This window comes from Pan paniscus, chromosome 23, assembly GCF_029289425.2.
Source record: "Pan paniscus chromosome 23, NHGRI_mPanPan1-v2.0_pri, whole genome shotgun sequence".
Taxonomy (NCBI): Eukaryota; Metazoa; Chordata; class Mammalia; order Primates; family Hominidae; genus Pan; species Pan paniscus.
Genome location: NC_085927.1, coordinates 49495000 through 49522214, shown reverse-complemented (window position 1 = coordinate 49522214; position 27215 = coordinate 49495000). Strand labels below are relative to the sequence as shown.

Below are 27215 nucleotides of genomic sequence, written 5' to 3'. Positions count from 1 at the left end.
ACAGCAAATGGATTTTGAGGGGTAAGCACCATTTCACGGCCAGTGGCACTTGGCACGTGCTTCTTCTCAAGTGCTAATGCCCCATGCCAGCTCCGCACTGGATTTGGGAGTCATGATAGGACCACCCAGGGGTCAGAGCATGGGGAAGGGGAGTGGGAGCAAGGAGGCCAGGGAGGCCGAGCCACACACTCACCATCCCCATCCCTAGCAGCCTCTTAAATGGCACTTCTCATGAACCAGGCCTCTTAAGTGCTTCATAAGCTTTAACCATCTGACACCTCACCGCCGCCCTTTGAAATAAGCGCTTGAGGGAGCGATGCTTCACCATCATCCTCATTTCACAGGCAAGGAAACTGAGGCACAAAAAGCTAAGTCGCATGCCCAGGGACCAGGCTTTGCTCTCAAGCATTATGGCCCAAGCCGGGGCTCCAATCTACTTCCTGTCGGCACAGCCTGCAGCCCAGCATCACCCCCATCTCCCATGGGACACAGTCCCCTGAAGGGATTTAGTGTTAGGAAAAACCACGTCTCTGAATGAATGCCCTTGCTTTCCATCCAGACCATGCCACTTTCCCTTTATACCAAGGCTGCTGGGAAGCTCACACCAAATTCAGGAACAGAACTCACCCGTGTCCTTAGCCCGAGTCCCCAAAAGAATTAGCTCTGCTTCCACTTTCCCTGGGCCATTAATCTTGTATCCTCATTTTTAATGTGCAGTATCTGTGCCTTGTATTTTAAGGCACCTAAAGTTCCTGATGACTCGATGAGTCATAATGAATAAATAAATGTGCCTGAGGCTCAGCTGAGAGCAGAGGCCACCCTGAGGGGAGGGGGAAGGGGAGCCTCAAGCAGTCAAGACAGCAGGGGAGGGAAGGACTGGGATTGCAGAATTCCCGGGAGGATGAAAAAGATGCCCTCTGTGGCCCTGATCACATCTCCCCTTTCACTAACCGCAGGGTGCGGGTAGAGCAACTTCCCTAACTTCTCAGATCCCCACCTGGGTCAGGGTCTCATGCTGCCCCTCCTGGAATGCCATCTCGGAACTTCTCCATCCACACTGCCACCTCCTTCTGCCAAGCCACCCTTGGAAGTCAAGCTCAAAGGTCCCCTTTCCTAGGCTGCCTTCCCTGATCTCCCCAGGGAGTGTCTGGCACTCTTCTCTCTCTCTAGAGCATGCTGGAGGTCCCTCCCCACATCTCCCTGAAGTATCCATCTCCCTCCACCAGCCTGGGGGCAACCAAGGGCACAATGTGGACCCTCAGTGCATGCACAGGGCTGGACACAGAGTGGCACTGGCAACCACGTGGTGAAACCGGAAGAAAGAGGCATAAAGGGACCCTTCCTGCCTCTCAGCCCCTGGCTCAAAATGCATCCCCAGAGACAGCATCTGCCCTGGCTCTGGCAGATGTGAGGAGAAGGGAAATCAGGGCCTTCATGCCCCAGGGCCCAGCCTGACACCGATGACCCCTAGGGGGGCTGCCAGAAAGAGTGGCTCTTACCTGGGGCAAAGCTTGCACCACCGTGTCCAGCAGGGCCCGCATTCCCGTGGCCATCTTCAACAGCTTCAGCACTGTGGGCGAGACCCAGCCCTGCCCACTCAGACCCAGGCCGGTGGGGACGTGTGTGCACACATGTGTGCACGTGTGTAAACTTGGGAGAAGAGAACATGAAGGCACGTGCAAGCAGAGTCTGGCTCTCAGATACCGCATTACAAGAATGTGGGTGCAGCCACAGGGTGAGTGGGGAATGCACAAAAACATGTGGACACAAGGCGTGGGTGTCACTGTAGAAAAGCCCCCAAGGACGGGGCATACTCATGGAAACTGAGGTCTATGAAGTGTGTGAATGGGTGGGCCATGAACTGTCACGGGCACAAAGGACCAGCGTGAGTGGCCACATCTCTTCTCTTCCCCTCTCGATAAAGAGGACTCTGGCATCACTCGCTGAGTTTCTGGCAGGCAGAAGAGCAAGAGGCACCTGGGCTCGCCCTGAGGCAGGAGGCTTTTAAAAGAAGTGTACGAACTACCTTGAGGGGAGGGAGAAGGGTCTCTGAAGACCGTGCGTCCCAGTCACTGTGTTTGAGAAATGCCAGCGAGGAACTGGAGGTGTTTCACATCTTCCCAGTTGGACTGGGTTCCTTGCATCACACTCTGAGACTGGACCCCATGGGTCATGGCGTTATAAGGAAGTGGGAGTGTGTGTCCATGTGTGCTATGCAAAGTTGCCTGTGTGTTGGGGGAGGTGTGTGCATACAGAGGGTGCATGCGTGTGTGTTGGCTGTGTGCCTCCCGGCTCCTTCTCACCCCTGCTCAGCAAGGAGCCCACCATGCCTGCAAACTCCTGCCCCCACCCTTCCCCACCCCACTCCTGTGTGTTCTCATCAGGCAATGAGGAGTCTCATCCCGCCCCTGCTTGTCCCTGTTCCCTGTCCCACCCCTTGCCCCTCACCTCGGGCAATGCGCAGAACCCTCATGATGCGGATGATGGTGGGATTGATGGGCAGGGCCGCATTGATCTCAATCTCCTCCAGGGTGATGCCCATGACTGACAGTAGCACAATGGCCAGGTCCAGCTGGTTCCATCTGCTCAGCCGTGCATGGGAGGGCAGGAGTGGGCATGAGGAGGATCCCTCTGGTTCAGACACACCTTAGTGGGGGGAGCCTCCCAGGTCCTCACCCTTCTATTGTGGCCCATTAGGCTGTGTGGCTGCCCTCCCTTACTAGCCCCTCCTAATGCCACTGGGTCCAGGCCCCTCTCTGCTCCCCATAGCCATCACTCCCTCAAGCAAGGGGCTGATCAGGCTAAATAAATATCTCTGGCCTCCTGCAGGAGAGGAGGCATGGACTGTGACTTCCAAGTCTAATCTTGAGCTGGCTGCTCTCTCTGTCTGGCCTTAGGCTAGTCCATCAACTTCTTTGAGCCTCACTATTCCCTTCAAAAAGGAGTATTAGCATGAGGCAGACCCTGCTCTGCCCATAGGGTAGAGACAACATACCAAAGATGAGCCAAGAAGGGCCAGGTAGAATGCCCTACGCCCATCAGATGATACCATAATTATTTCCTGTTCAGAGCTATAAGCAGCAGCTGGGGCGCCTGTCCATCAGTGCCTAGATGCTTACTGGTTCCCCTCTTCAGGCTGCTCCAGACTTCCCTAAGGTCAGGACTGCTTCTTCATCCTGCAGTCTACCCTATTACTGCCCTAATCCAGCCTGGCCACTCACCGGTCCTTGAAGAAGCGCCTCAGACCAAATGCCACCAGCTTCAGCACAGCCTCCAGCACAAAGACAGTGGTGAACATATAGTTGCAGTACTTGAGGGCTGTCTCCAGGGACTATGGAGGAACAAAGAGAAGCATGATCCAGGGCACATGACCTGCTCCACAACCTTCCTCCACTTAGAAAGTCTCTGCCTTTTAAGGAGAGAATTTAGTCCATTTACTTTTAGTGTAATTATTTATATGCTGCTTTTATTCTTTCCATCTTAATGTGTACTATTTATTTTATGCTGCTATTCCTTCTGTTCCCTTTTTCTTATTTATGTGTATCTGGTCGAGTTGGTACCTTTGGAGGCAATATAGGGTATTAATGAAGAGCTACTGAGCCAGACTGCCTACATTTGAATCCTGGCTTAGTGCTCACTCCATATTCACCTTATGATCTTGAGTAAGTCATTTCATCTTAGAAAGCTGGTATGCAAATTAAATGAGCTGATAGTTCAGTGCTGGAAACAGAACAATACTTGGTAAATGTAAGCTATTAATATTCCATTTTTCCTGTTAATTTGGAAGTTCTATAATTATTGTTTCATTCTGCCAATGGTTATCTTTCTTTTTTCTGCATTCATAATATTCCTCTCCCATCATTTGAAATAAGGTATTAATTTCACACCTGGCAGCTCTGCTTCCCTCTTCTTCCCCTCCAACTCCATCACGGTTTTTAGAATGCACTTGCTCCTCACATGCCCCTCACATACCTGGTCTGCAACAAGCTGGGAAATGGTCATCCTCACCCACCCGCAGTGTTTGCCTGAAATGGTCCTTCCACCCTTTTGCCTAGTCTCCATATACCCAGGTAGTAAAGGAGGCTACATGGTAGGCTTTGAATGCAAATCTAAGTTCCAGACCTGGTTCCACTACCTATGGCTGAGTAATTTGGGCAGCATATTTAACCTCTCTAAGCCTCAGGCTCTTCACCTATAAAATCGAGACAAAGGATTCCCCCTGCCAGCCTTAGGATTGCTGCGAGGATTAAAGAGTTCATATATGTAGCGTGCCTTGCAAAGAGCCAATATTTAACACATCACAGTCATTGCCACCCATGTGCAAGCCAGGGTCCAAATCCTGCCTCCCTGACCCACCTTCCCTCTGACCGTTCCCTTCCAGACTCTGAGCTTCCTGAGGGCAAGCTTGTCCGGCACCTCCTCCCACTGCAGTGCCCAGCATAGAGCCCAGCATGGAGGGGCTGCTCACATCCTGCTATCAGCTAACCCCTTCCCCACCCTATCCCTGGGGTGGGGTCCTGCTGAGACCCCACCCTCACCTTGTAACCTTGGGCTGGGAGGCAGACCAGGGCTCACCGTGGGCTGATTGTAGTGCTCCAGGGACATGGTGACCACGTTGAGGCAGATGATGAAGGTGATGAAGATGTCCAGGTAGTGGCTGGTGCACATGGAGTGGATGAGCAGCCGGGTGTGACAATAGGTGGCATAGTAGGGCAGCCGCTGGGCCTCTGCAGGTGGTGCAGGGGGAGTGGCAAAGACCACAGAGGATTGGGGTCAAGGGAAAGGGCACAGAGCACAAAGGACAGAAAGGTAGAGGAAAGGGAGGGGGCAAAGAGGAAGATGTTGATCCACCCCAGGCCCTGGGATCAGTGTTAGATCTCCTCCACCCAGCCAAAGCACCATGAGAGAAACTGTGGGGAAGGGTGACAAAGAAGGCAGGATATTCATTCTCTCCATCTACCCCAAATGAGCTTGTGGCAGGAGCTCTGGGCCTGCCTGCTGGGAGGGCACGTTTCCCATGGCCCAGGGCACCCAGGGTCTGCCTTTGCCCTATGCCTGGGCTGAACCCCCAACAGCCTCACTCAGGTTGGCAGTGGTGTCAGCCATTGGACTCTGGGTGGACACTGATGGGGCTCAGATCCCCTGGACAGGAAGATGCTGGGAGAAGCGGCTGAGCCCTGGGCACAGGGGCTGTATCTTTTGTTCCCTTCCAGCTCCAAAGGCTCAGGAGGCTGGGGTCAGGCCCAGGCAGAAGGGCTTAGAGCTGGGTGGCCACGCCCTCCACAGGCACCCACTCACTCCGGCGCTTCTTCTCGAGGCGCCGCAGCCGCTTCTCCTCACGCCGCCGCGCCTCTTCAGCCTCCTGGTGCTGCCGGCACTTGTGGAAGTTCTCCACCACGACACCCACAAACATGTTGAGCACAAAGAAGCTGACGATGAGCAGGAAGGAGATGAAGTACAACAGCATCCAGGGGTTGTGGTTGGTCACAGGCTGCAGGGGAGTCAGAAAGGGCTGAGGAGGCTGATTGGGCCCTACAGGGCCATGGGGAGGTGCCCATCCTGGCTGAGCCTCCATGGAGTGGGCATGTGTTGAGCCTGCCTCCAGGAAGGTGGCTGTGAGGTCTAAATGAGGCAGCAGGTAAGAAGTAAATACCCTGGGCATGGCACAATATCGTCCTCAGCCAAGAAAGCCACCTCTCCTTCCCTGCTCAGTGGCTGCCTCCTGGAAACATCTGTCTTCTTCCTCTCATTAACCTATCCATTCATTCACCTATGCATGCATCCATCCATCCATCCACCTATCCTCTCACTCACTCACCCATCCATCCACCCACCCATCCATCCACTCATCCACCCATCCATCCATTCACCCATCTATGCATCCACCCATCCATCTACCCACCAGCCAGCCAGCCCGCCACCCATTCATTTATCTACCCATCCATCCACCCACCCACCCATCCACCCACCCATCCATCCATTCACCCATCCATGCATCCACCCATCCATCCACCCACCAGCCACTTATTCGCCCATCCAGAAATAAGGCAGAAAACCAGGCGGCCAGCAGAGGGGAGAACTTGGATGCACAGATTCCTTGGTGGAATCCACGTATGCATGTGCATGCGTGCACTGGTGGGGGTGAGGAGACAGAGCAGACAAGGAAATAGAGAAAGATGCATCCAAGTGTTCTCATTCCTCCCACACAATACTGCCACCCCCACGTCCAGCTCCAGAGCCTTACTGGGTGGGACCCATGAAGCCAAGAGCCAGAGGTCCATTACCGGCCTGGGAGTTGCACACAGCCCTGCTTCCACCGCTGAGTGGGCCCTGTCTTGAGCTAGAGAATCTTTCTGTTTCTTCTCCCAGTGACCCCCTCAGTCTGGACACAGCCAACCTTGGTCAGCCACACGTCTTGCCTAAAGTCCCCGCCTAGCCCCAGAGGGACCCCTGCTACTCAGGGGTCTCAGAAGCCAAGGCTGAGTCTCTTCCCTGACCTCCTCCACCCAATCCCCCTCCCCAAATCCATCTTCACCCAGCAGCCCTCAGGAAGCTGCACTGACAAGCAGACCTGACAAGCAGGGACACCACTCTTGCTGTAAGTCCCTCACTGGCTCTCTCTGCTCTCAGAATAAACTTTTGCCCCTTGTCATGGCACACCCGGGGGCTTGTAGACCACCTAACACTACCTGCCTCCTCTCCCCACCTCATGCCTCTCTCACTTTCTACTCCTGGCTCCCAACTCCCAATTCCCTAAACACATCACTCTCTCACACTCTGTTCCTCTACCAGCTGGCTCAGCCCCTCTTCTCTGCCTGCACTTGGTTCTCCTCCCACCAGGCTCTGCACCCCTCCAGGCAGGAGCAGCTCAGATGCCTCTTCACACAAAGTGGGGGGATTTGCCAAAGCAAATGGAACGATGATTTACGCTACCCAAGGAGGGGCTGTAATGGTGAAGATTCAGGCCAGGATGTGAGGAGTGGGCTGTGCTGACAGTGGGGAGACACTGGGGCTGTGGATCTCATTGGCACCAGTTTCAAATTCAAACCACTGGGCCCCAAGGACACCATGTTCCTCCCTGCATCAAGGCTTGGCCTGGTCCCAGTTACACCCACCTGCTGGTCCACAGCAACAGCATCCAGTCCATTGTACATGATGTTCACCCAACCATCCTTGGATGCCAGGACAAAGAGGGACATCAGAGCCTGGGAGACATGGGGAGGGGGAATGCAGGGGTGAGGACTGAGTGACTCCAGCTGCAGCCACCCCTCCTCAGCTCTCTATTCTTCTGCCCCTGGGAGGCAGAGGGACAAAGAGGTCTTCTCTGTGTGGCAGAGCTGTGCCCTTGTCCAACAAACTTTCCTAAGGACCTACTATGTGCCTGCCACATACTCTTGTAGTTACTGTTATAGAAGAAAAAGTGCTGGACCCACGGTCCTGGGTTTTGGTCTCAGCTCTGAAATTATCCAGCTGTGTGATCTTGGGCAAAAAAAAATTCATGAACTCCTGTCCCCTCACCCACAGAATGGAGCTAACAAATACCTTTCTGGCAGGTGTGCTGGGAGGGCCAGCTGAGGCTCAACCAGACGGTCCCTGCCATCCTTACTCCAGTGGGTAAGACACGCTTGCCCCAGCATCTGAAAACAGGAGCTCGTGAGAGGAGTCAGGAGCCCTGGGTCAGAGCCCAGGCTGTGCCACTCACTGGCTATGTGATTTGGGGCAAGTTCCTTGATGTCTATGGGCCCATTTCCTCATCTGTAAAATGGTAATAAATCCTCTCCCTGGTTTTGAAAAGGAGGTGGTTCCCAGAACACAGCCACCCAAGGCTCCCACAGAGATGGCAGATCAGCATCCTCATGTCCCTTAAGTGAGTTCACATCTGGTTCTGCAGCACCCAGCACAGAACCTTGCACACAGCAGGTGCTCAGTAAAGGTTTTCTGAACTGAACTTGAGCACAGCCTCCTGTGCCATCTTTGCACCAGTAGTTAGTAGGTTCACAAAGGGTCCCATTTCATTTGAAACTGCCCGGAGGTTACATGTCCTACTCCGGAAGCCTTCACCCCAGGGCAGAGGTGGTCACACCCCCCTCTGCGCTCCTGCCACTGTGGGCCAGGGCATGGGGTTCTGGAATGAGTCTCTGGCCCTGCACTTGCCCCTCCTTCCCACCATCCAGAGCACAGACCCCTTCCTCTTCCCTTCCCAGGTAGGAATGGTGCCAAAGGTATCCAGAAAGTGTTCAGACCCAGGAGCAGGGAAGGCAGAGGAAGACCCCCTGCCAAGGGCACAGGAGGCTCCTACATTCCAAGGACCTGCCATCACTGTCCCTGTTGACAAATGAGGACACTGGAACAGAGGGTCTGGCACTTGTCTGAGGGCACACAGCTGGTAAGGGCCACTGAGGAGTCAGAGGCTGCAGGCCAGGCTGGAACCCTCCGGGTGGCTCCGAGTACAGAGAACACCCCACGCAGGGTTCCAAGAGAGCCAGGTAGACCCAGAAATGCTCCAAAGGGGCGGAGCTGGCACTGGGGTGGGGCCCATAGGTGAAGGGGGTCAGGAGCATGGGCACAAAAGGCCCCTGGCTGGTTCCCCCTCAACTTCCTAAGACACCTTTTCCCCAGGAGGGCAGGGGTAGTGACTGTCCTGGTTCCTGACACTCTTTCCCTGGGCACTCACTACCCCTCCAAGGCCCTGTGGCTCCCCTCCCAGGTGCCATTGTGGGGCAAGCCCTCCAGTGGGATCTAGCTGGAGGCTGCCCATCAGCCAGTGGGGGACGAGGGCCTGGAGCCTGCTCCTCCCTGTGTGCCCTGGGGCAAGGCAAGCCTACGTCTGGACATACCTGGCCTCCTGGGCAGGCCCTCAAGAAATGAGAGCAGGGAAGGGGAGGCAGCCAGCCAAGGGCCCTCACCTGGGGCACTACCCAGATGGGTCACACCTGGCAGGCCCTCAGGAGAGGAGACCAAGGGAAAAGCAGACACCAGGCAGGGGTCTGCCTGCCGACAGAGCAGAGAGCAGCGGTGGGTGAGGGGAGAGAATACCACCCCGGGCCAAGGGCTTGATATCCTTTCATCTCGACCGCAGCCTGCCTGGCAGGCTATAACATTCCCATTTCATAGATGAGGAAACTGAGGCTCAGGGAGGCCACACCTACAGAAAGTGGCAGAGCTGGATTCACCTCCAGGACTGCTTGATTCTAAAACTCCTGTCAGGGGTCCCTGGGTCGGGGGTGGGAGCCAAGAACCAATGTTCACAAAGCACCTACTAAGTGCAGGCATTTGCTGGGCACTCTGCCCACAGACTCTCTAAGCCTCATCCCACCTGAGAGGTGAGTGCTACCCTTACCCATTTTGCAGAAGAGGAAACTGAGGCTTGGAGAGGAGAAGTCAGTGTCAGTCCTGGCAGTGCAAGACAAGCCAGGTCTGTGATTCCCACAGCCACTGGCATCCAAGAGAGGGGAGGGTCTGATCAGGGCTAGGACGGTGGTGCTCACCTGGCCCAAGTTGTCGAAGTTGTATTTGTGATGGACCCAGCGGTAGTTGGCGGCCATGCAGTCCGAGCGGTTGGTGATGTTGCGGGTGTCCACGCCCAGACAGTGGTAGAACTTGCCCTTGAAGAGCTGGGGAAAGGGGGTGAGGTTGGTGCTCTCACAGGTGAGGGTTGCAAGTCAGAGAGGAACTCGCCTCTCGATCGCGTTTACTCAGACTGTCTTGTGCTCAGTCATCTGGGCCCATGTCTGTCTCCCTCCCTGGAGGAGCCCACAGCTGGCAAGGCGCATGAGGTCGGAATGTGGAGTCTCTCCCCTGGCTGGCTGAGACTTCCTTTTCCCCAGTCACAGAGCCCAGTCCCTGCCCAGACTGGGCACCCCTCACCTGCACTCCCAGGATGCCAAAGATGATGAAGAAGGCACAGCAGATGAGCACGATGTTGCCGATGGGCTTGAGGGAGGAGATGAGTGTCTCCACCACCAGCTTCAGGCCCGGCGCCCGGCTGATGACACTGAGGGCAGGGAGAGGCCAGGCACACATAATCCATTGGCCAGGCCAGGAGGCAGTCCCTACTCAGCCCAGAGTCACCAGGGCTGAGTATCCCAGGGCATGAGTCCCCAGGGCTCACCAGGGCTGAACACCCTGGGGCATGAGGACAGTCGCCAGGAATGCAGAGAAAGTGGCCAGGCAACCCAGACACGGGCAGAGCAGGAGGCAAGCTGCACCCAGGCCTCAGATCTACAGCAGCAGCAGGGTACCTGCCCTCACCCCTCACTGTGCCCAGCTCCTCGGGGTCCACACCACACCCTGGTCTAGGGACTGATGCCCAGAGATGGCAACGAGCCACTCAGGGACACGCAGAGTGGGCAGCAATACTGGGGTCCAGCTTCAGCCCTGCTCTTCCAGCATACCCCACCCCCAGGGTCTGCAGACCCCTCCCCCGGGAACAGCTCAGGGTGTTTGGCCCTCACTATTGGAGGACCCAATTCGACCTGTGGCTTCTCGGTACAGTGCATGACACTTTCCCCCATCCGCCCAGGAGGGGTCCTCACCGCAGGGGGCGTAGGGTGCGCAGGAGCCGCAAGACTCGGAGGACCCCCAAGATCTTGGCTCCCCCGGCTGAGGCCAGGGACACCACGATGTCGATGATGGACACGAAGACAAGAAAGCCATCCAGCACGTTCCAGCTGCTGCGTAGGTACGCCTGCTCGCCGAAGTACAGGCCCAACGAGACTACCTGGGGCGGGGGGTGGGGCCGGGGTCAGGCCGCCGCGGGAGGGGCGGGCAGGTGGGCGGGGCCAGCCGGGGTCTACGCGAGGGGGCGGGGCGAGGCCTGATCGGCTTCGGGGAGGGGGCGGGGTCCTGCAAGTGGCGGGGCCGGAGGGAAGGGGAGGGTTCAGGCCGCCCTCTGAGGGCGGTTGATGGGCGGGGACAGGGCAGGGTCAGGGCCCAGCAGGCCGCCCTGTTAGGTTCCCGGTGCCTCTGGCAAATCCAATTGAAAACTGCCCGCCCTGGGAAGCGCCCCAGACGGGATGCTTCCCCTGCGCCCCACACCTCTAGCAGGTGCCTCCATCACACTCAGTGTTCCCTGCACCCATCTGTCTGGTGGGGTTGTGACTCCTGTGAATGGGGACGCGGCTGACCCCCTCTGGGTCGCAGGAGCCCAGCCCAGGGGCTGGCACCCAGAGGGGTGGGCCATGGGGCTACGAGTGGAATGAAGCCGATGGCAGGCGAGTGACAAGCTGAGGCAGGGGCTGACCCAGGGCCAGGGGCCCGAGCTGGGGCTAGCAGGGGTCCCGGGTGAAGCCGGGAGCTACCTTCAATGTCATCTCGCCCACGAAGATGGCCGTGAAGATGTAGTTGGACACGGTGAGAAAGATGCGTTCCTGAAAGCATCGGGAGATACCATAGGCTCAGGAGCTCCCAGAGCTGCCCGGCCACTGGCCAGCCGCTGCTTTGGCCAAGGTTCGTAGAGGAGAGGCTGCCACCTCTCACTTCACGGAGGCTTTCCCCGCCCCAAAGGCAAACTCCCTGTCCTGCCTCCCCACCTCGGTGAGGTCTCCCTGCCCCCCTCAGCCCTGGCGAGCTGTCCCTTGGCCTGGCCCCTGCCCTGCCCAAAGGCTACAGCCACTCACGGTGCTGCCGGCCTCGATCTGAGGCCGCTCCAGGGCGATGGTGATGCAGTTGAGAAAGATGAAGGCCAGGACGACGTAGTCGAAGAGCTTGTGGGCAATAATGGTCTGACACAGGACCCGGAACCTGGGCAGGGTGGGCGGGGGCTGCCTGAGCGTCAGCTGCCTCCCACGCTGGCCAGAAGGAAGGCAGAGGGCCCAGGCAGCAGTGCAGACCACGCTGGCCTCGAGGAAGCAACCCCTATCCTCTCCTCTGGCCAGGTGCCGACTCTACACCTGCTCAGGGTGCCCACCTGGCGCTGCCTCCTCTGACCATACACCCACACCACGAGGTCACCCACCTTTCCCTGGCACTCGAGGCTTACCCAGCCCAGATCCCTGAGCCTGTCAGGAGGATACCACGCTGCCTAGTACCCTCTGCTTCTGCCCCAGGCCTTCCCTCAGGCTGCTCCCTGCCCCTGCACCAGACTCCTCCTCTTCACAGCCCCTGATGTGCCTACTGGAATGCCACCTGCCTCCAGAGCCCAGCACAAAGGCCTCCTCCTCCAGGAAGCCTTCTGATGTCCCCTCAGATGCAAGCCATACAGGCTACTTGAGAATGGTTCAACCTGGTGCCCAGCACAGGGATGGCCTAGACTAGAGGAGAGCCCAGGAGAGCCTGGCCACCAACATCCGTCTTGCCTAAAGTTCTCGCCTAGCCCCAGAGGGACGCCTGCTCCCCAGGGATCTTGGAAGCCAAGGCTGAGACTCTTCCCTGACCTCCTCCAGCCAATCCCACTCCCCAAATCCATCTTCACCCAGCAGCCCTCAGGAGGCTGCACTCTCCCCTGGAGACCCCCACCTCTGGGCCGGGAGGGTCCGCTGTGGTCTGGGAGAGCGCCACCAATGGCCTTGCCTGGCTTGGCAGAGATCCGTCCCTCCCACGTCACCCCTACTCTAACCCTCACCCCAGGCCTGGCCCCGCCCACCTGTTCTCGGGAGAGAAGAGGTAGACAGACCAGTCTTCGCGGACCTCGCACCAGTCGGGCTTATAGACGTCGATCATCTTGCGGACGCGGAAGCACAGGGTCTAGCAAGAGGAGGACGGAGCGCCGGCGGTCAGCGATGCGCAGGGTTGCCGGTCTCCGCCCATGCGGCCATCGCGCCAACTGGGGTCGCAGGGTCATCTCCGAACTCTCTGCCCCCCGGGGGCAGCCAGGGAGGGCTTCTCTCCCAGGAGCCGGCCCAGCTCAGGTGTGGGCAGTTCTGGCCCCGCCCCTCCTGCCTCACACCTGAAGCCCTAGCCGCTCCGGCCACGCCCCGGCCACGCCCCCCGTGGGCCCGCCCGCTCGGGCCCCGCCTCCTGGGGCCGCACCCGCTTCTGTCCTATCCCACCGCACCAGGTCCCCTTCGGCCCCGCCCCCACTCACGTAGTCGATTTCCTCCTCATCCTCCCCGCGATCCCCGCGGTCGCCCATCTTGGTGAAGACGTCCTTGGCGATGCTGGGCATCCTGCCATTGCAGTCCTCATGCCCGGGGGCCGGGCCTGCCGCCCTCCAGGCAGCCCGGGGGTGGGCGCCCACCGCGGGCACCAGCTCGGCCAGGTCCACCGAGTCCCTGTTGTCGAGGGACAGCGTCCGGCGGTGGTGGCGGTGGCGGTGCGCCAGATGGGGCCCGTGATGAACGTGGTGGGCGTGCGGGGCGTGCAGGGGTGCGGCCCGCGGCGGCCCCTCGTCCGTGGCAACCTCGCAGACCCGGGCGCCGCCGCCGCGCTCCGCAGAGAGCAGGGACTCATGCTCCGCCGACGGCGGCTTGTGCTTGAGGCTGTTCCAGCTGGAGCGACGGCTAGCCCAGGCCGCGCTGCGGCCCCATGGCCCATAGTAGGAGCTCCGGGAGCTGGACTGGAAGGAGTTCCCGTTCGGGTCAGCGCCCCACAGGCACACCCACGGCTGGGGCACCAGGTGCCCAAAGGCAGCCTGCACCCCCGCTGTGGCTCTAAGACCACCCACCTGGCCAGCGGGTGATGGAATGGGCTTGACCCTAGAGCTCCTCTCCCTGTCCCACCTCACTCCATCCACATCCACAGGGACATGGGGGCACATCCACCCAGAGGTTACATCCCCTCCTGCCACCTCACTTCCCTTGAGGAAGGTACAGCAAGTTAGGGCCATCTTCCCATTTTGCAGGTAAGGAAACTGAGGCTCAGAGAAGGGCAGTAATTTGCTCCTGGTCACAGTTTGGAAGTGGCAGAAGGTGGATTCAAGCTGCAGTCTGCCTGACTCCAAAGCCCAGCTCTTTTTACCCTACACATTGCTGCTGAGATGAAAATCCAATTCTCTGCACCAGACCCCACTGGCACTAGGCCTTCATTCGTTCCTTATTGCCCGGTCCCACTCTGGCACTGGGCACCCAGGAATGCAACAGACATGGCCCCTGCCTGACTTTGGCTGGGCACCAGAGTCTGAGGCTAGACTGGCAGGTACCTCTCTTCAGGGCCCCTCCACACACACCCCAGCAGCAAGCACCCGTCCAGAGCTCCCCACAAGGACTCACCAGGGAGCGCTGGTCATAGCTCATCCTCCCTAGAGACATGACGCTGCTCTTTCGGGAGCCCAGGGCCACCAGCATGGGGTCCGGCTGCAGTGAGAGTCGGGGGGCAGGTCCCGCAGCCCCAGCAGGACCTAGGTGCCCAACCAGTGGGAGACTGGGGTCCAGGTGCCCATTGGGGGTCATGGGGATTGGGCAGAGCTTGGGATCTGGAGGAGTGAGATGGAGACAGAGGGAGGGACAGATGGCAGACAGGACAGAACAACAGCAAGGGAGCCACGAGACAGACAAACAAGGAAGGAGCAGAAATGGAGAGCTTTTCTGAGGAGGCTTCCTCTACCAGGAAGTCTTCCTGGTTGCACCCCATCACAGTGCCTCCCCTTCGCCCCACCTGCAGGGCTCTTAGCTTTATTTAGATATGTGTGGACCCCTTGCCTTCTGTGCTCAGAACCAGCCTGACACCTCACTCCCATGCCCACTATGGGAAACAAGGCAGGGACTGTCCGCCCTGGTTACCGAGAAAGACACTGGGCTAGGGTTGGGGGATGCTTGTTCCAAGATGCCCAGTAGTGCCAGGCAGGACCAGAACCTACACCTTGACCTAAGGCCCCAAGGCTCTAACCAAGGGGCCCTGGTATGTGGAGGGATGCAGTGGGCTGCGGCTAACCCTGTGCCTAGAATCCCAGGGGTCCATGGATGTCACTGACCTCTTTTTGAGATTTCACATTTTTTCCAATTATGAACGTAAACAACAAACCATAGATAAGTAGCAGTCCCTGAGCCTGGGCTTGAGGGGAAGTCAGACGCTGTACCCTCTGCCCACCTGGATCTGTGGAGAAGGCTCTGGGCTCTCTAGGTGACAAGCGAGGGCCTGTTTACCTCCGCTGCTGTCCAGGCCTTCCTGGAGCTTATCAAACTCCTCTATGTTGGATGAGCTCTGGTCCTCGTCCGAGTAGGAGCGATTGGCGTCACCCTGGGAGAGCATCCGTCACGTTAGAATGCAGGTCAGTCCAGCTCCTCCCTTCCCAGCTCCCTCTAGAATTTTTGTATGGGTGTTTCCACCGCCATTTTACAAATGGGAAAACTGAGGTTTGGAAAAGGGAAATGAGATGCTAACAAGAACCTAGGTCACAACCCTACATCTGCCTGACTGCAAGTATCCCCAGAGCCTCAGAGAACGGAGGGAGCAGGGCCCAGAGTCCCTAATCTTGGGGGATTTTGAATCTCAGAGATGGAGAAGCCTAGTCCTACATCCCTGGGGGGGAGCAGGGATGGCAGACGCAGTCTCCATTTGCATGCTTCCTATGATGAAGAGCTCACCACCTCATCAGCAACCCCCTCCTTTAGGGATAGGTTGCCTGCTAGAAGTTTGAATTGCAGCCCTCCCCCATCCAGGCCACCTCTCCCTCGCCCAGTCTTTCGCAGGCCCTGTGGGGGTGCTTCCTCTGCCAAGACCTCAGTCACCTCCGCCTGGAAGCCCTCCACCAGGATGGCCACCAGCAGGTTGAAGAGCACATAGTTGCCGAAGGTCATGAGGGCGACAAAGTAGAGGGAGGCCCAGGGAGAAGTGGAGGCCATGCCATTGTAGAGAACGACGTTCCAGTCCTCCTGGGTGAGGATCTGTTGGGGAGACACAGTTAGCCCTGGGGTACCCCTAGTCCAGGGCTAGGCTCTACAAGGAGGCATGGGAGTTGTCAGCCCCGCCCCTCCCAGGCCTACTGTCCCATCGCTTCCCCAGCAAACATGAACACACAGCGGCCACTCACCTGGAACACAGTGACGATGGCCCACAGCAAGGAGTCGAAGTTCTTCCTGTCAGGCACCGTGTCTCCAGTGTCCGTGCGGAGGCTGAACTTGCAGCCAAAAATATGCATCCCAAGGATGCTGGGGAAAGGATGGAAGAGGCTCATCGGACTCACATGCACCAAACTGCCCACTCACCTTGTTTCATTCTCAGTCAACTCAGTAAAATGCAGGGCAGAGGGAGGCGGGGCAGCGTTGGTCCCATTTTACAGAGGTGAACACTGAGGCTTAGGGGGTCATGCTTGCTGAAAGCCACAGGGGACTGAGGGACAGTGTCAGGCTTCACACCCAGGTCCAGGTGGCTTTGTCCAGAGAAGCACAGTGGACCACATCCCCCAGGCTCCTGCCCACAGCCCCAGCAGGTGCTGAGGTATGGCCCCCAGCGGGGCAGGCTCACCTGAAGATGAAGATGAAGAGCATGAGCAGCATGCAGAAGGTGGCCACGTTGTCCATGGTCTTCATGAGCACCACGAGCTGGCGCCGCAGGGCAGGCATGAAGCGCACCAGTTTCAGCACGCGCAGCAGCCGGAAGGTCCGCAGCACCGACAGCCCACCGTCCGCCTGCCCCACGATCTCCCAGATGCTGCGGTCCCGCAGGGCAGGCCCAGGGTACAGGTAGGAGGCAGCAGTAGGAGGCCAGGGGGAGAGGAAGACAGAGGGAGAAGGGAAAACAGAGAGACAGAGCTTCCATTCACCCATCCATCCGACAAATATGTTGGATGCTGCTCCACGCCACGAGCTAATCAGGGGCTCTTCACCTGGAGTCCATGGACCACCACCACCCCCACAAGAAGTCTCTGGCTAGAATCCGGAGGTCCATGGATGTCGCTGTCCTCTTTTTGAGATTTAACGTGTCTTTTGGTTATGAATGTAAACAGGAAGCCACAGAGAATTAGCAGTACCTATGGCTTTGTGGCAATCAAAGTAACTGGTGTCTTCACGTCACGTGACAGCCGATGCAGTTGTTTCCCAATATTATTTATGCCCATCCCTTCCTCGGAATGATAGCAGTCACAGACGCGCTGCTAGATCATGCTGTTTAACTTTACAGAAATATGTTGCTAAATCACAAATGTTTGACTATTTCGATAATTGTTTCAGTGCAACGGGTTTCCACAGCCATCTTATGTCCTTTATATACTGGCTGGGGCCTTTGCAGTAAATCTCCCCCCGAGGCACTCTGCTGCCGGGTGGGTTGGGGGAGGGGTACCTGATGATGACAATGATGCTGTCGAAGATGTTGTAGGGGTTACGCAGGTAGTCGAAGAGCCCAAACGCAGCCAGCTTCAGGATCATCTCCAAGGCAAACATGCTGGTGAAGACCACATTGCAGATCTCCAGGATGTTGGTCAGCTCCTCAGGCTGTGGGGCATTGGGGTGGGGAATGGAGACCCGGTCAGGCCAGAGGGCAGCTGTGGATCCCCTCTGGACACCCACCCTGGCTGTGTGACCCTGGCAGGTCGGTGTCCTCACCACACCTCCGTCTCCCCACTGCCCCATGCACAAGGCCCCGAGGGCCCCTCTCAACTCTGCTACCTCGGGGTCCTGAGAGGTCTGCTGAGATGGTGAGGGTTGGGGGACCCCACAGCGCTGACCTTCCACAAATTTGGAAATAAGCCTTGTAGCGCACTACCAGGGAAGTGTTCTGATACCCATTTTACGGATGAGGAAAAAGAGGCTTGGAGGCCAGCCTGAGGTCACACGGCTAAAGATGCAGAGCAAGACAGGAAAGCAGGACAGGCGTCGCTAGACGTCACTAACCCATTTAGTGAGCACTTACCACGTGCCAGGAACCGTTCTCTGCATTTTACAGCCATCACTTCACTTAGCCCCTCACAAGAACCCATCTGCAGGCAGGCAAGGACACGGGTTCACAGGACGCCAGTCCCTTGCCTGAGGCCACAGAGCTAACAAGTGGTGTGGCCAGGATTTGAACCCAGGCAGCCTGGCTCCAAGACTCCTGCCCTTAACCCCCGCCCATGCAGAACTTTTCTCTCCCCTTCCCAGCAATGGCCGTCTCAGGACCAAGGGTGGCTGGGGACATCGTGCCCCATGAAAGGAGGGTGGACACAATGTACCTGCTGCATGCCAGGCACAGTCCTGCACACAGAGCACCCGTGGTGGCTCTTAGCACACCCAGCAGCTCTCGGAGGAGGACATTCAGACCCAGGGAGGTTAGAGGACCTGCCCAAAGCCACTAGTTGGTCAGAGGGAGACTAGCTCCCTCCCCCAACAGCTGTGGAGCCTCCCTCTGCTCCCAGAGCTGTTTACCCCTGGTTTTTAACTGATATCCTGCAAATGGCATTGTTCAAAGAACCCCAGTGTTCAAAGCAGGCCACACTAGAGGCCACGACTGGGGGCAGTGGGGGAAGTTGGAGGGGTCCGGGTTTGGTCTGGACATTAAGTGGCTGTGTGGTCCTGGGAAAGTTGCTTCCCCCCTCCTCTGGAGTTTAGTTTCCTTATCCATAAAACCACGGGGTCGAGTGAGGAACCAATTCATCCAAGCCTCTCCTCTAAGGCTCCTACGAGGCCCAGCCCCTTCTCTCCCTGCCACGGCTCCCCTGGGACTGCTGAAGTGTCTGGTGTGTGCTCACTGTGGTGCCAGGTCATCCCTGCCTGAATCACAGAGAAAGGAAGCACTGTCGTTGAGACCTGATTTGACGCCCAACACAAGTTAGCCTCTCCGTTTTACAGATGAGGAGACTGAGGCTAGGTAAACTGGGAGGGAGAATGACTTGTTCAGAGCCACCCAGCAAGGATGTGGCAGGGCAAAGGCAGGGCACTAAACCAAGCTGGACTCCAAACTGCTCTCCCGTTACACCACATGGGGACTGCAGCCAAATTCATTCATTCATTCATTCATTCATTCATTCCTGCATGGCTACCACAAATTTGAATGACATGATGTGCTGGGCTCGAGCTACCAGGGTGGGCGGTGGTGAGGGAGTCAGGGCACCGTCCCTGCCTTTGAGAAGCTCGTGCTCTGGGGCCAAAGCCCAGTAAACCAAGTTAACAAACCAAGCCAGTGTGTGCTGACACCAGGAAAGTGGGGGGTGGCTAGGGGAGCGGTGCTAGTGGGGTCAGGAGGCAGCGACATCTCAGCAGAGACCTAAAAGCTAAGAGAGAGCTGGCGCCAGGGAGCAGAGAAGGGTGTGCAGGTGGAGGACCCAGCTGGCTGGGAGGTGGGAGAGCAGAGGACCGAGAGCAGGAGCCCCTCCATCAGCAACGGGGAGCCGCAAGGACCTGACTCCGACTCCATGTGGGTTAAAAGGAGGATGGAAAAAAAAAATAACAACCCAAGCGCCAGCTTCCAGCCTGATGCCTGGGAAAGCTAATAAAACTGCCAGCTCCTCTCAAGCCCAGATGAAAGGAGAAGGCCCATTTCCATCTGTAATTACATCTGACTCAAGAAGTCGTCCCAAAAGAGGAGTAGGACCCTGAGAGGGACCCTCGGTGGGGAGGACTGAGCCAGGGTCCAGATGCTGCTCAGAGCCAGCAATTTGCCAGCCCAGTAAGCGATGTCCGCGGAGATGAAAGCTGTAGGCGCTGACACTCCGTGATGATGATCAGCTGGCTCCAGCCGCGCGCGCCACGCACACACTCCTACCAGGGATGCGGGGAGCCACTGCCATCCAAAAGGTCACCCCGCGCCTCCTCCTCCCTCACAACAGATGTTCCTCCATTCAGCACACCTGTTAATCTTTTTCTAATGGACCATCCATCACTCATGAAAGCATTTCTCCGGGACAGAGACACACAGACGAATATAGACACAGCAAGTGGGAGCCCAAGGAGGAGGGGACATGGAGAGGGAGGGGTGGAGATGGGCAGAGACAGACAGACAGACAGATAGAGACAAGGGAGTGAGGGGCAAAGGTGGGGCATGGAGAGATGGAGACACGGAGAGAGGAAAGCAGGGACACGGATGTGAAGAAGGACCAGGACAACGAAGCAGTGACACCATGGGAACCATAGATACGGCCAGAAAGAGACACAAAAAGAGCAGGCAGACAGACAGCAGGACAGACAGACAGATGGCAGAAAGCTCGCTGGAGGTGGCAAAGACCACCCAGTGAAGGCAGACATGCTGAAGGGCTGAAAACACCAAGTTCAGCCAGAGGCAGGAGGTAGGGGGCAGCAGTGGGAGCCTGCAAGTCCCTGCCTGATGCGGGTTTGGGTGACACCAGGCTGCCCAGCCTCTGCCATTTCTGTAGGGGTAGATAAGGGTGTGCAGAGGTCAGCTGGCCCCCCGGGAAGCCCTCCAGCCCAGCACCATCCCCATCATAATAATGGCAGCTAGTGTTGATTAGGCCCCTCCCATGGGCTGGGTGTGCTGAGCACGCCCCATGCATTATCTCCTCTCAATCTCAAGCCCTGTATTATCACCATTTTACAGACAGGGAGCCTGAGACTCAAAGAGAACTGACTGCCCAGGGTCATGGCCAGGCTGTGTTGAAGTCAGATCTCAAACCTAGGTCTTCTCCCTCTGGCCACATCCCCACCTCCATGGCCCAGGTGCCTTCACCTGCCCCACTTTTCTGATGAGGCCCCAGTTCAGCACAAATGTGTCATTTGCTTGCAAGCCTTTCCGGGCTCCCCATTGCCCTAAGGATAAAACCAGCTCCAAGGTCCTCCTGAATGAACAGCCCTCCTGGCCTCCTGCACTGTCTGCCCTGCCCCTTGTACACATCCTTCTTGAGGACTCAGGGTCCTTTTGGGGGATACCTATGCTCCTGGTCCCTGTCCCTCTGTCTCGCTGATGAACTCCTAGTCATCCTTCGGGATCCGTCCCCAGTGCCATCACCTCCAGGAAGCCTTCCATTACTGCTGTCCATGTTGGTGTTTCTCTCCCTTGGGCCCCTATAGAGCTGGAATGTCAGCCACTAAGCCACCCCATTCTTCACTTCCCAGAGTCACCCCAGACCTGGATTGGCAGTGACTTGACACGTCAGGGGCTGCTGAAGGAAGAATAAAGCCAGCTTTGATCCAGCCACTGATTCAGAGGCCTTGAATGCAGTCCTCTGGGAGCTGGGGCCAGTAACTATGCCCTGGCCTGGGGTCACCCCTACCCAGGAGGCTCCCCGCACCCTGCCTTGCTGCCCATGCACCCCAACCCTCTGTTTTTTGTTCTCCAACTTGGTGGTTAGCCTCCAGCTCCAGGACATGATGAGGCTGCAGGGCAGCCCTGCCCAGCTCAGGAGGAGTCAGGGCCTGCATGGGTGTGTGCAGGAGAGAGAAGCTGAACAGACACTGCTCCTAGGAGCAATGCCTTCCTCCAGTTCAACTGTCCACAGCTGACCTCAATCTCCGGGAGCCCGGCTCTGTCGCTGCTCACCCTGGCACCTTGGGCAAGCCATCTACTTCACTGAGCCTCAGTTTCCCCATCTGCCTGGTGGTGATTAGATGCTCCCCCAGCCTGCCCCACAAGACTGCCAGAGGATCACACCAGGAAGAGCTGTGATGCAATGATGGCGGTGATGATGAAGGAATCAGGCCTCCCTGGAGAAGCCTGGCCACCCCAGCTGACCTGTCCCACCTGCCTGTCACACAGCCTGGGCTACCCAGGGGGTGGGAATTTCAGCCCCATTTCACCACTTCGTGAGTCACACACAGGCCCCTGCCTGGCCTACACCCTACCTCACCCATCCCCTCCTTCTAGGCCAGGCCCTGCAAGAAACAGCATCTGCTGCCATGAGGAACCTGGATGAGCAAGCTGTTCTCTGGGTAATGCCCCCAAGATTTCAGCAGCAGTGGTCACCCTAAAGGCTTGAGCAACTGCAATCTAACCTGTCATTCGAGCACCCTGTGACCAGGCCTGAGGTCACTCTGCCCCACTTCACAGATGTCACACCCTCGCCTCCTGCCCCTCAGTGTCACAGAGCTCCCTGCCAGCCAGGATGGGGTATGGGGCAAGGCCCCCCATGCTGCCTCCCCTGCAGGAGAAGGGCTGAGGGAGTTCACCCACCCTCACCCTCCTCTCCTTCTCTCCCTGCACCCCCCTTGGAAGCCCTGGGCCACCTCTCTCTGCGAGCGCCACCTCAGACAGGGCTGCTCAAAATAAACATGGGGGCGGATCATTTCCCGCAGAGCAGTGTCTGGGAGCCGAGCGAGCGGAGCAAAAATACCAGCGGGCCCATAGTCAGGCCCTGCGCAGAGCCCAGGAGACCATGGCTGCCACTGGAGCTGCTTTATAAAGGACATTTCAGAGACTCATCCTCCCCCTCTTACTTTAATTTTTTGAGGCTCCAGACAGAGGATGGTAAATGCACCCAGGGGTGGTGGTATGAGGCTCAGACAAGACTCTGAAGCAGTGACTCATCAGTGAGCACCTACTAAGCGCCAGGTTCTCAATTCAGTCAGCCCTCTTAGCCACCGTGTGGGGGGATCTGTGTACCCATTTACAGATGGGGGGTGCCAGGTGAGGAAGCCAAGTGATGCACTCCGGGCCACCCTGCCAGTCAATAGCAGAACCAGGATTGGTTTGTTTGGCTGATTTGGAATTTTTTGTTTGTTTTGACACAGGGTCTTGCTCTGTTTGTCCAGGCTGGAATACAGTGGCACAATCACCAATCACTGCAGCCTCAAATTCCTGGGTTCAAGCAAACCTCCCACCTCAGCCTCCTGAGAAGCTGGGACTACAGACATGTACCACCACACTTGGCTAATTTGTTTATTTTTTGCAGAGACGGGGTCCCACTCTGTTGCCCAGGCTGGTCTTGAACTGCTGGGCTCAAGTGATCCTCTCGCCACAACCTCCCAAAGTGCTGGGATTACAGGCATGAGCCACCAAGCCAGGCCAGAACCAGGATTGAAACCCAAACGTTATGTGATCTATTTGCTTTCTGAGCAGTGGCCTTCCAAGGGTACGAGAGGGGCGAGGTAGTAATACCTGCCTTGAGGGTGGCTGGACTCACTGGCACCATGCTGGCACAGGGCCTGGCCTGCAGTAGGTGCTTAGTAAATGGTGGCCTGTCCCTGTGAGGGAAAGACATCTGCTTAGTAGATGAGGAAATCAGGTGGGCCCTGTGACCAGGCAGGAGACGCACAGTGGGAACAGCCTCTCTCATCTCTTAGCCTGGTCAGGAAGCCACGTGAAGCCTGCTGCTCCCAGAAGAGGCTCCACCTGGCTGGGCGCGGTGGCTCATGCCTGTAATCCCAGCACTTTGGGAGGCTGAGACAGGCAGATCACCTGAGGTCAGGAGTTCAAGACCAGCCTGGCCAACATGGCGAAACCCCGTCTCTACTAAAAATTAGCTGGGAGTGGTGGCACACGCCTGGAGAATTGCTTGAACCTGGGAGGGGGAGGTTGCAGTGAGCCCAGATCACACCAATGCACTCCAGCCTGGACGACAGAGTGAGACTCCATCTCAAAAAAACAAAGGCTCCACCAGATGCGAGGTTGGAAAGCTTGATCAGACAGATGTGACAGAAGGAGGGAGAGGCAGATCCTGAGGAGGCTTGGGCAGGGACCATGGCCTGGCCTGAGGCTGGACCTGCCCTGGCCGTGGTGTTGACATGGATGGGGTGGGTGAAAAGGCAGGGACCAGCTGGACCCTGGCAAAGAGCCCTCTGCAAACAGCCCTGATGTGTAACATCTGCCAATTTCCATGGTGTAAATACTCCCTCCATGGCCAATTTCAAGCTCCCAACTCTTTCATCACTGGCTTGCAAAATTCCTGAGTGTTTGGAAATTGGCCCTCACCAGCTGGCTCCAGCAAGCCCCTGGCAAGGACAGTGCCGGGGCTCGAGGGTAGCAGGGCTGTGCAGGCCCCCTCGATGCTGCCCCACTTGGAGACTGGAGCGAGCCCCACAGCACTCATTCCCTGTGGGGCTTTCTGCAGGAATGCTGCTCCCCTGCAGGCCTGGGTCAGGCACTGACCAGAGGCTGAACTCTAAGCAAGGGGGTCCTGGGGGCCCTGTCTCACCAGCTTTCCCCCTGCAGAGAGCCCTCTCGCTAGCCCTCCCCAGAGACCTTTTTAATTAAGCTGGAATGGCTGGCAAATGAGCAGCTCTGAACAGAGTGTCACGGCAGCCCCGGGAGCCCCATTTAAGTAAATTGAATGGAGCCTGTGCTTGGTGAGCTAACGAAGAGGGAGGTGCGTGTGCGGCCCCATGGGGTGCGGCATGCAGGGCCTCCGCAGAAGGAGGGCCGCAGGGAAGCAAACAGAATGTCAAAATCCCAAGCCCTCCCGGGGCGTCAGTCGTGCCACAGAAAGAAGTTGGTTTGAACCTGGCCCCCAGCTGGCGGCGGGACCTCGGGCCAGTGACTTCCCCGCCGTTGGGCCTCAGGGTCACCAGCTGCTAGGTGGGAACCTTCGCAGAGCTGGGGAGTGGGTTCAGGGAGTCACCCCATCCAGGGGCTGGTGGATGGCAGGAGCCAGAAAATGGTGTTTTTCCAAATGGGGCAGGACCAGACCTGCCACCCAGGCTGTCAACCCCAGGTGGGGCCTGTGGACTGAGGCATCCTTGCTAACCCCACTGCCCCTCCCTCCCGTGTCCCCACAGAGGCCCTGCTCTCCTCACACACACATCCTCCCCCAGCTCCCACCACCTCCCAGAAGCTGTCCCCTCCCCTATGTACTGTCCCCCTGGGGCCCACCAGCCCTGTGATGGCCCAGGGGCCTGGAGCACACTGTTCAGCTCAGCGCCCACTCCTCCTGTCCTCCCTGCTCCCAGCCCACAGGAGGGACATGCAGAGAGGACACATAGGACAACCACAGGGCCACTCGCCCTCAGCGCCATGGGGCTGTATGGGGTGGAGTCACTGGATGGGACAGGACACCCTGGCCTGGTGAAGGGACGTTGTGACAGAGACAAGGGGCCTTGAGGGTCATGCAAAGGTCTGGATTTTGTCCTGAGGGCAATGAGGAGCAACAGAAGTTTTGAGGCAGGGAAGAGCCCAACAAGACTGGCCCTCTGGAAGAATCACCCCAGCTGTTTGGGGGCAAATGGACAGAAGGGCCCAGGTGGCCAGGCTTGGTGGCACCTCCCTGTAGTCCCAGCTACTTGGGAGGCTGAAGAGGGAGGATCGCTTGATCGTGCCACTGCACTCCAGCCTGGGCAGCAGAGCAAAACTCTGACTCTATCTGTTTTTTAAATTTTTTTTTTTTTTTAAAGAAGAAAACAGAAGGGCTCAGGTGGAGAGGTGAATAGAAGTCAGATTTGCAGGGGCTGGCAGGGGATGCGCTGTGGTTGTCTTGGTATCCAGGCTAAGCAGCTTAGGAGGAAAAGAGCCCCGGAGAGGCCCAGTCCTAGCCAGCTTCACTCGTTCACTCATCATTCATTCAGCAGACACCCAAGCCCTTCCTTCCTCTGAGCTCGGCCCTGGCTGGGCAGTAAGGCCACATGGATGAACTGGACCCAGCTCAGCCCGGCACTTCTAGGTGGACAGACACACAAACCCAGGCAGATGGATGGGGCTGCCCAGGCCTGGGCAGGGTCCTGGGGCCCTCACACCTCCCCCGCAGGCCCGGCCCGGCTGCGCTGCACTGGCCTGCTCATGGTGCTCGATGCCCATGCTGACAGTGTTGACCAGGATGGCCATCATGATGCCCCGGTTGAAGTACTTGCTGTCCACGATGCCGCGCAGCTTGGCTCGCGTCTCCCGCCACACATCCCCGCACAGCCAGACCGCCCCATCCGCCTGCTCCTCCTCCTCCTCCTCCTTCCCCAGTTCTGAGGAGGCTCCGTCCTCGCTGCTCCGGGCCCCGTCCCCATCCGCCTCGTCCTCACCACCAGCGGAGCTCCCGGAGCCCGAGCCTTCCTGGCCCGAGTCGGTGCTGCCCAGGCCCGAGGGCCGCCGGCCGGCCTCATGCTGGCAGCAAGGGCAGCTGGCGGGATCGGAGGCCAGCGTGGCGGGGATGGGCTGCACCAGGGTGTGGGGCGTCGCATCCAGGGGGCTATGTTGCGGGCACAACTCTGAAAAGCAAATGAGAGGGGCATAGAGTCGTTGCCCACACCAGGCCCAATCCACCCTGGGACACATCCCTGAGTGCGCTTGGCTCCCAGGCCCACAGGTCTGCCTGGAACCAGCCGACCCAGCCTGGAAAGGCGGTCGGGGGTGCCTGGGGAAGCGGCTGCAGCTCTTTGAGCTTTGTCTGTCCCTGTTGTAGAAGTTGGGGCAGGAACGCCCACCATGCAGGCTGTAGGAGGATTCTCTCCCTTAAGGCACATGATGGGCCCAGCACGGTGCAGGGCGCGCATCCGTGCTGACCGGCCATCCCTCCTGGCCTAGGCCCTGGGTCAGCATGGAACAGACCCAGAGCCCCAGTCGTGCAGCTTGGGAACTAGATGTGATTCTGAAAGAGTCAGGCCAATGTGGGGGCAGCCCCCGTCAGAGAAGGCCATGGTGGCCTTGGTGTTCTCAAGTCTCCTGCCTATACAGCAGGTGGGGAGTGGGGAAGGGGTGAGGTTTGCTTCCCAGGGAGGGGAGGAGGCATGGAGCCCTGGGGCAGGGGCAGACCCTCACTCCAGAAGCCCCTGGGACTTCCCTCCACGCAAGGGGTGGAGGTGGGGGCAGCGGGCAGGAAGGGCCCCTGGGAAGAGGGAACTTCATCCCTTTGCTGCCCCGGAATCACAGGAGATGCCTGGGCTGGCCCTGGACTGAGTTCTGTGATCTGTGAACCATCTCAAAGAGGTGTCAGAGAGGCCTCTCTCTGCTTGGTTTAATGCCTTCTTTGTGTTTTCCTATATATTCCTAGAATAAACACATTTTGCTTGTGTAAGCCAAAAAAGTAACATGAAAGGGAAAGAAAAGCATGTCACGCCTACCCTTCATTTCCACACTTGCCTCCAGATGCCTCCCAAGCCCTGAATAAGCACCCCTGGCTCATTCACACCTCTGGAGCCAGGGCGGGCAGCCAGGAACCCAGGGGTCAGTCCCATCTCACCCCGGAGGACAGGCCCAAAGCCCTTCCCAGCGCCCGCTCACTGCTCCCACCTGGACATGGGGCGACAGCCAACTCTCGTTTTCCAGGGCAGAGGGGAGGCCCAGGGGCAAGGGGGAAAGAGTGCCAGGAGAGGGGGCTGGGCGGCCGCAGGAAGCCCGTTGGAGTGAACACTTCTCCCCCACGTCCTCCAGCAACACCAGTGCCAGCCTTGCCCGGCCCCAGCTCCTGTGTCCGCGTGCCGGGCCTGCCCACGGGCCACCTGGGGCCTCCTCCGAGCCTACGCCTGGATGGCTGGCACCCGAGGACGGGTGGGCGGCAGCTCTGAGCGTGCATTCTTCTGCTTGCCTCCCAAGAATCGATTCCCAGACTGTGAGAGCTGGAA

At 58.0% G+C, this 27215-nt stretch overlaps 1 protein-coding gene across 3 annotated transcripts in view; it reads right to left on the bottom strand.

Moving 5' to 3' along the window:
- CACNA1I (calcium voltage-gated channel subunit alpha1 I) overlaps window positions 1-27215 on the bottom strand; it is a 131809-nt gene that overhangs the window by 14116 nt on the left and 90478 nt on the right. For all 3 annotated transcript variants that reach the window (XM_055105365.2, XM_055105363.2, XM_055105364.2), the window contains exons 10-29: window positions 25438-25862; window positions 17155-17306; window positions 16342-16527; window positions 15908-16025; window positions 15606-15761; window positions 15021-15114; window positions 14148-14350; window positions 13025-13495; window positions 12584-12684; window positions 11619-11742; window positions 11301-11369; window positions 10536-10720; window positions 9868-9994; window positions 9489-9614; window positions 7116-7205; window positions 5299-5491; window positions 4576-4727; window positions 3222-3331; window positions 2449-2582; window positions 1500-1570 (exon numbers count right to left, since the gene is read on the bottom strand). In XM_055105365.2, the coding sequence (XP_054961340.1) occupies window positions 1500-1570; window positions 2449-2582; window positions 3222-3331; window positions 4576-4727; window positions 5299-5491; window positions 7116-7205; window positions 9489-9614; window positions 9868-9994; window positions 10536-10720; window positions 11301-11369; window positions 11619-11742; window positions 12584-12684; window positions 13025-13495; window positions 14148-14350; window positions 15021-15114; window positions 15606-15761; window positions 15908-16025; window positions 16342-16527; window positions 17155-17306; window positions 25438-25862 (3287 nt within the window). The remainder of the gene's footprint in view (window positions 1-1499; window positions 1571-2448; window positions 2583-3221; window positions 3332-4575; window positions 4728-5298; window positions 5492-7115; window positions 7206-9488; window positions 9615-9867; window positions 9995-10535; window positions 10721-11300; window positions 11370-11618; window positions 11743-12583; window positions 12685-13024; window positions 13496-14147; window positions 14351-15020; window positions 15115-15605; window positions 15762-15907; window positions 16026-16341; window positions 16528-17154; window positions 17307-25437; window positions 25863-27215) is intronic.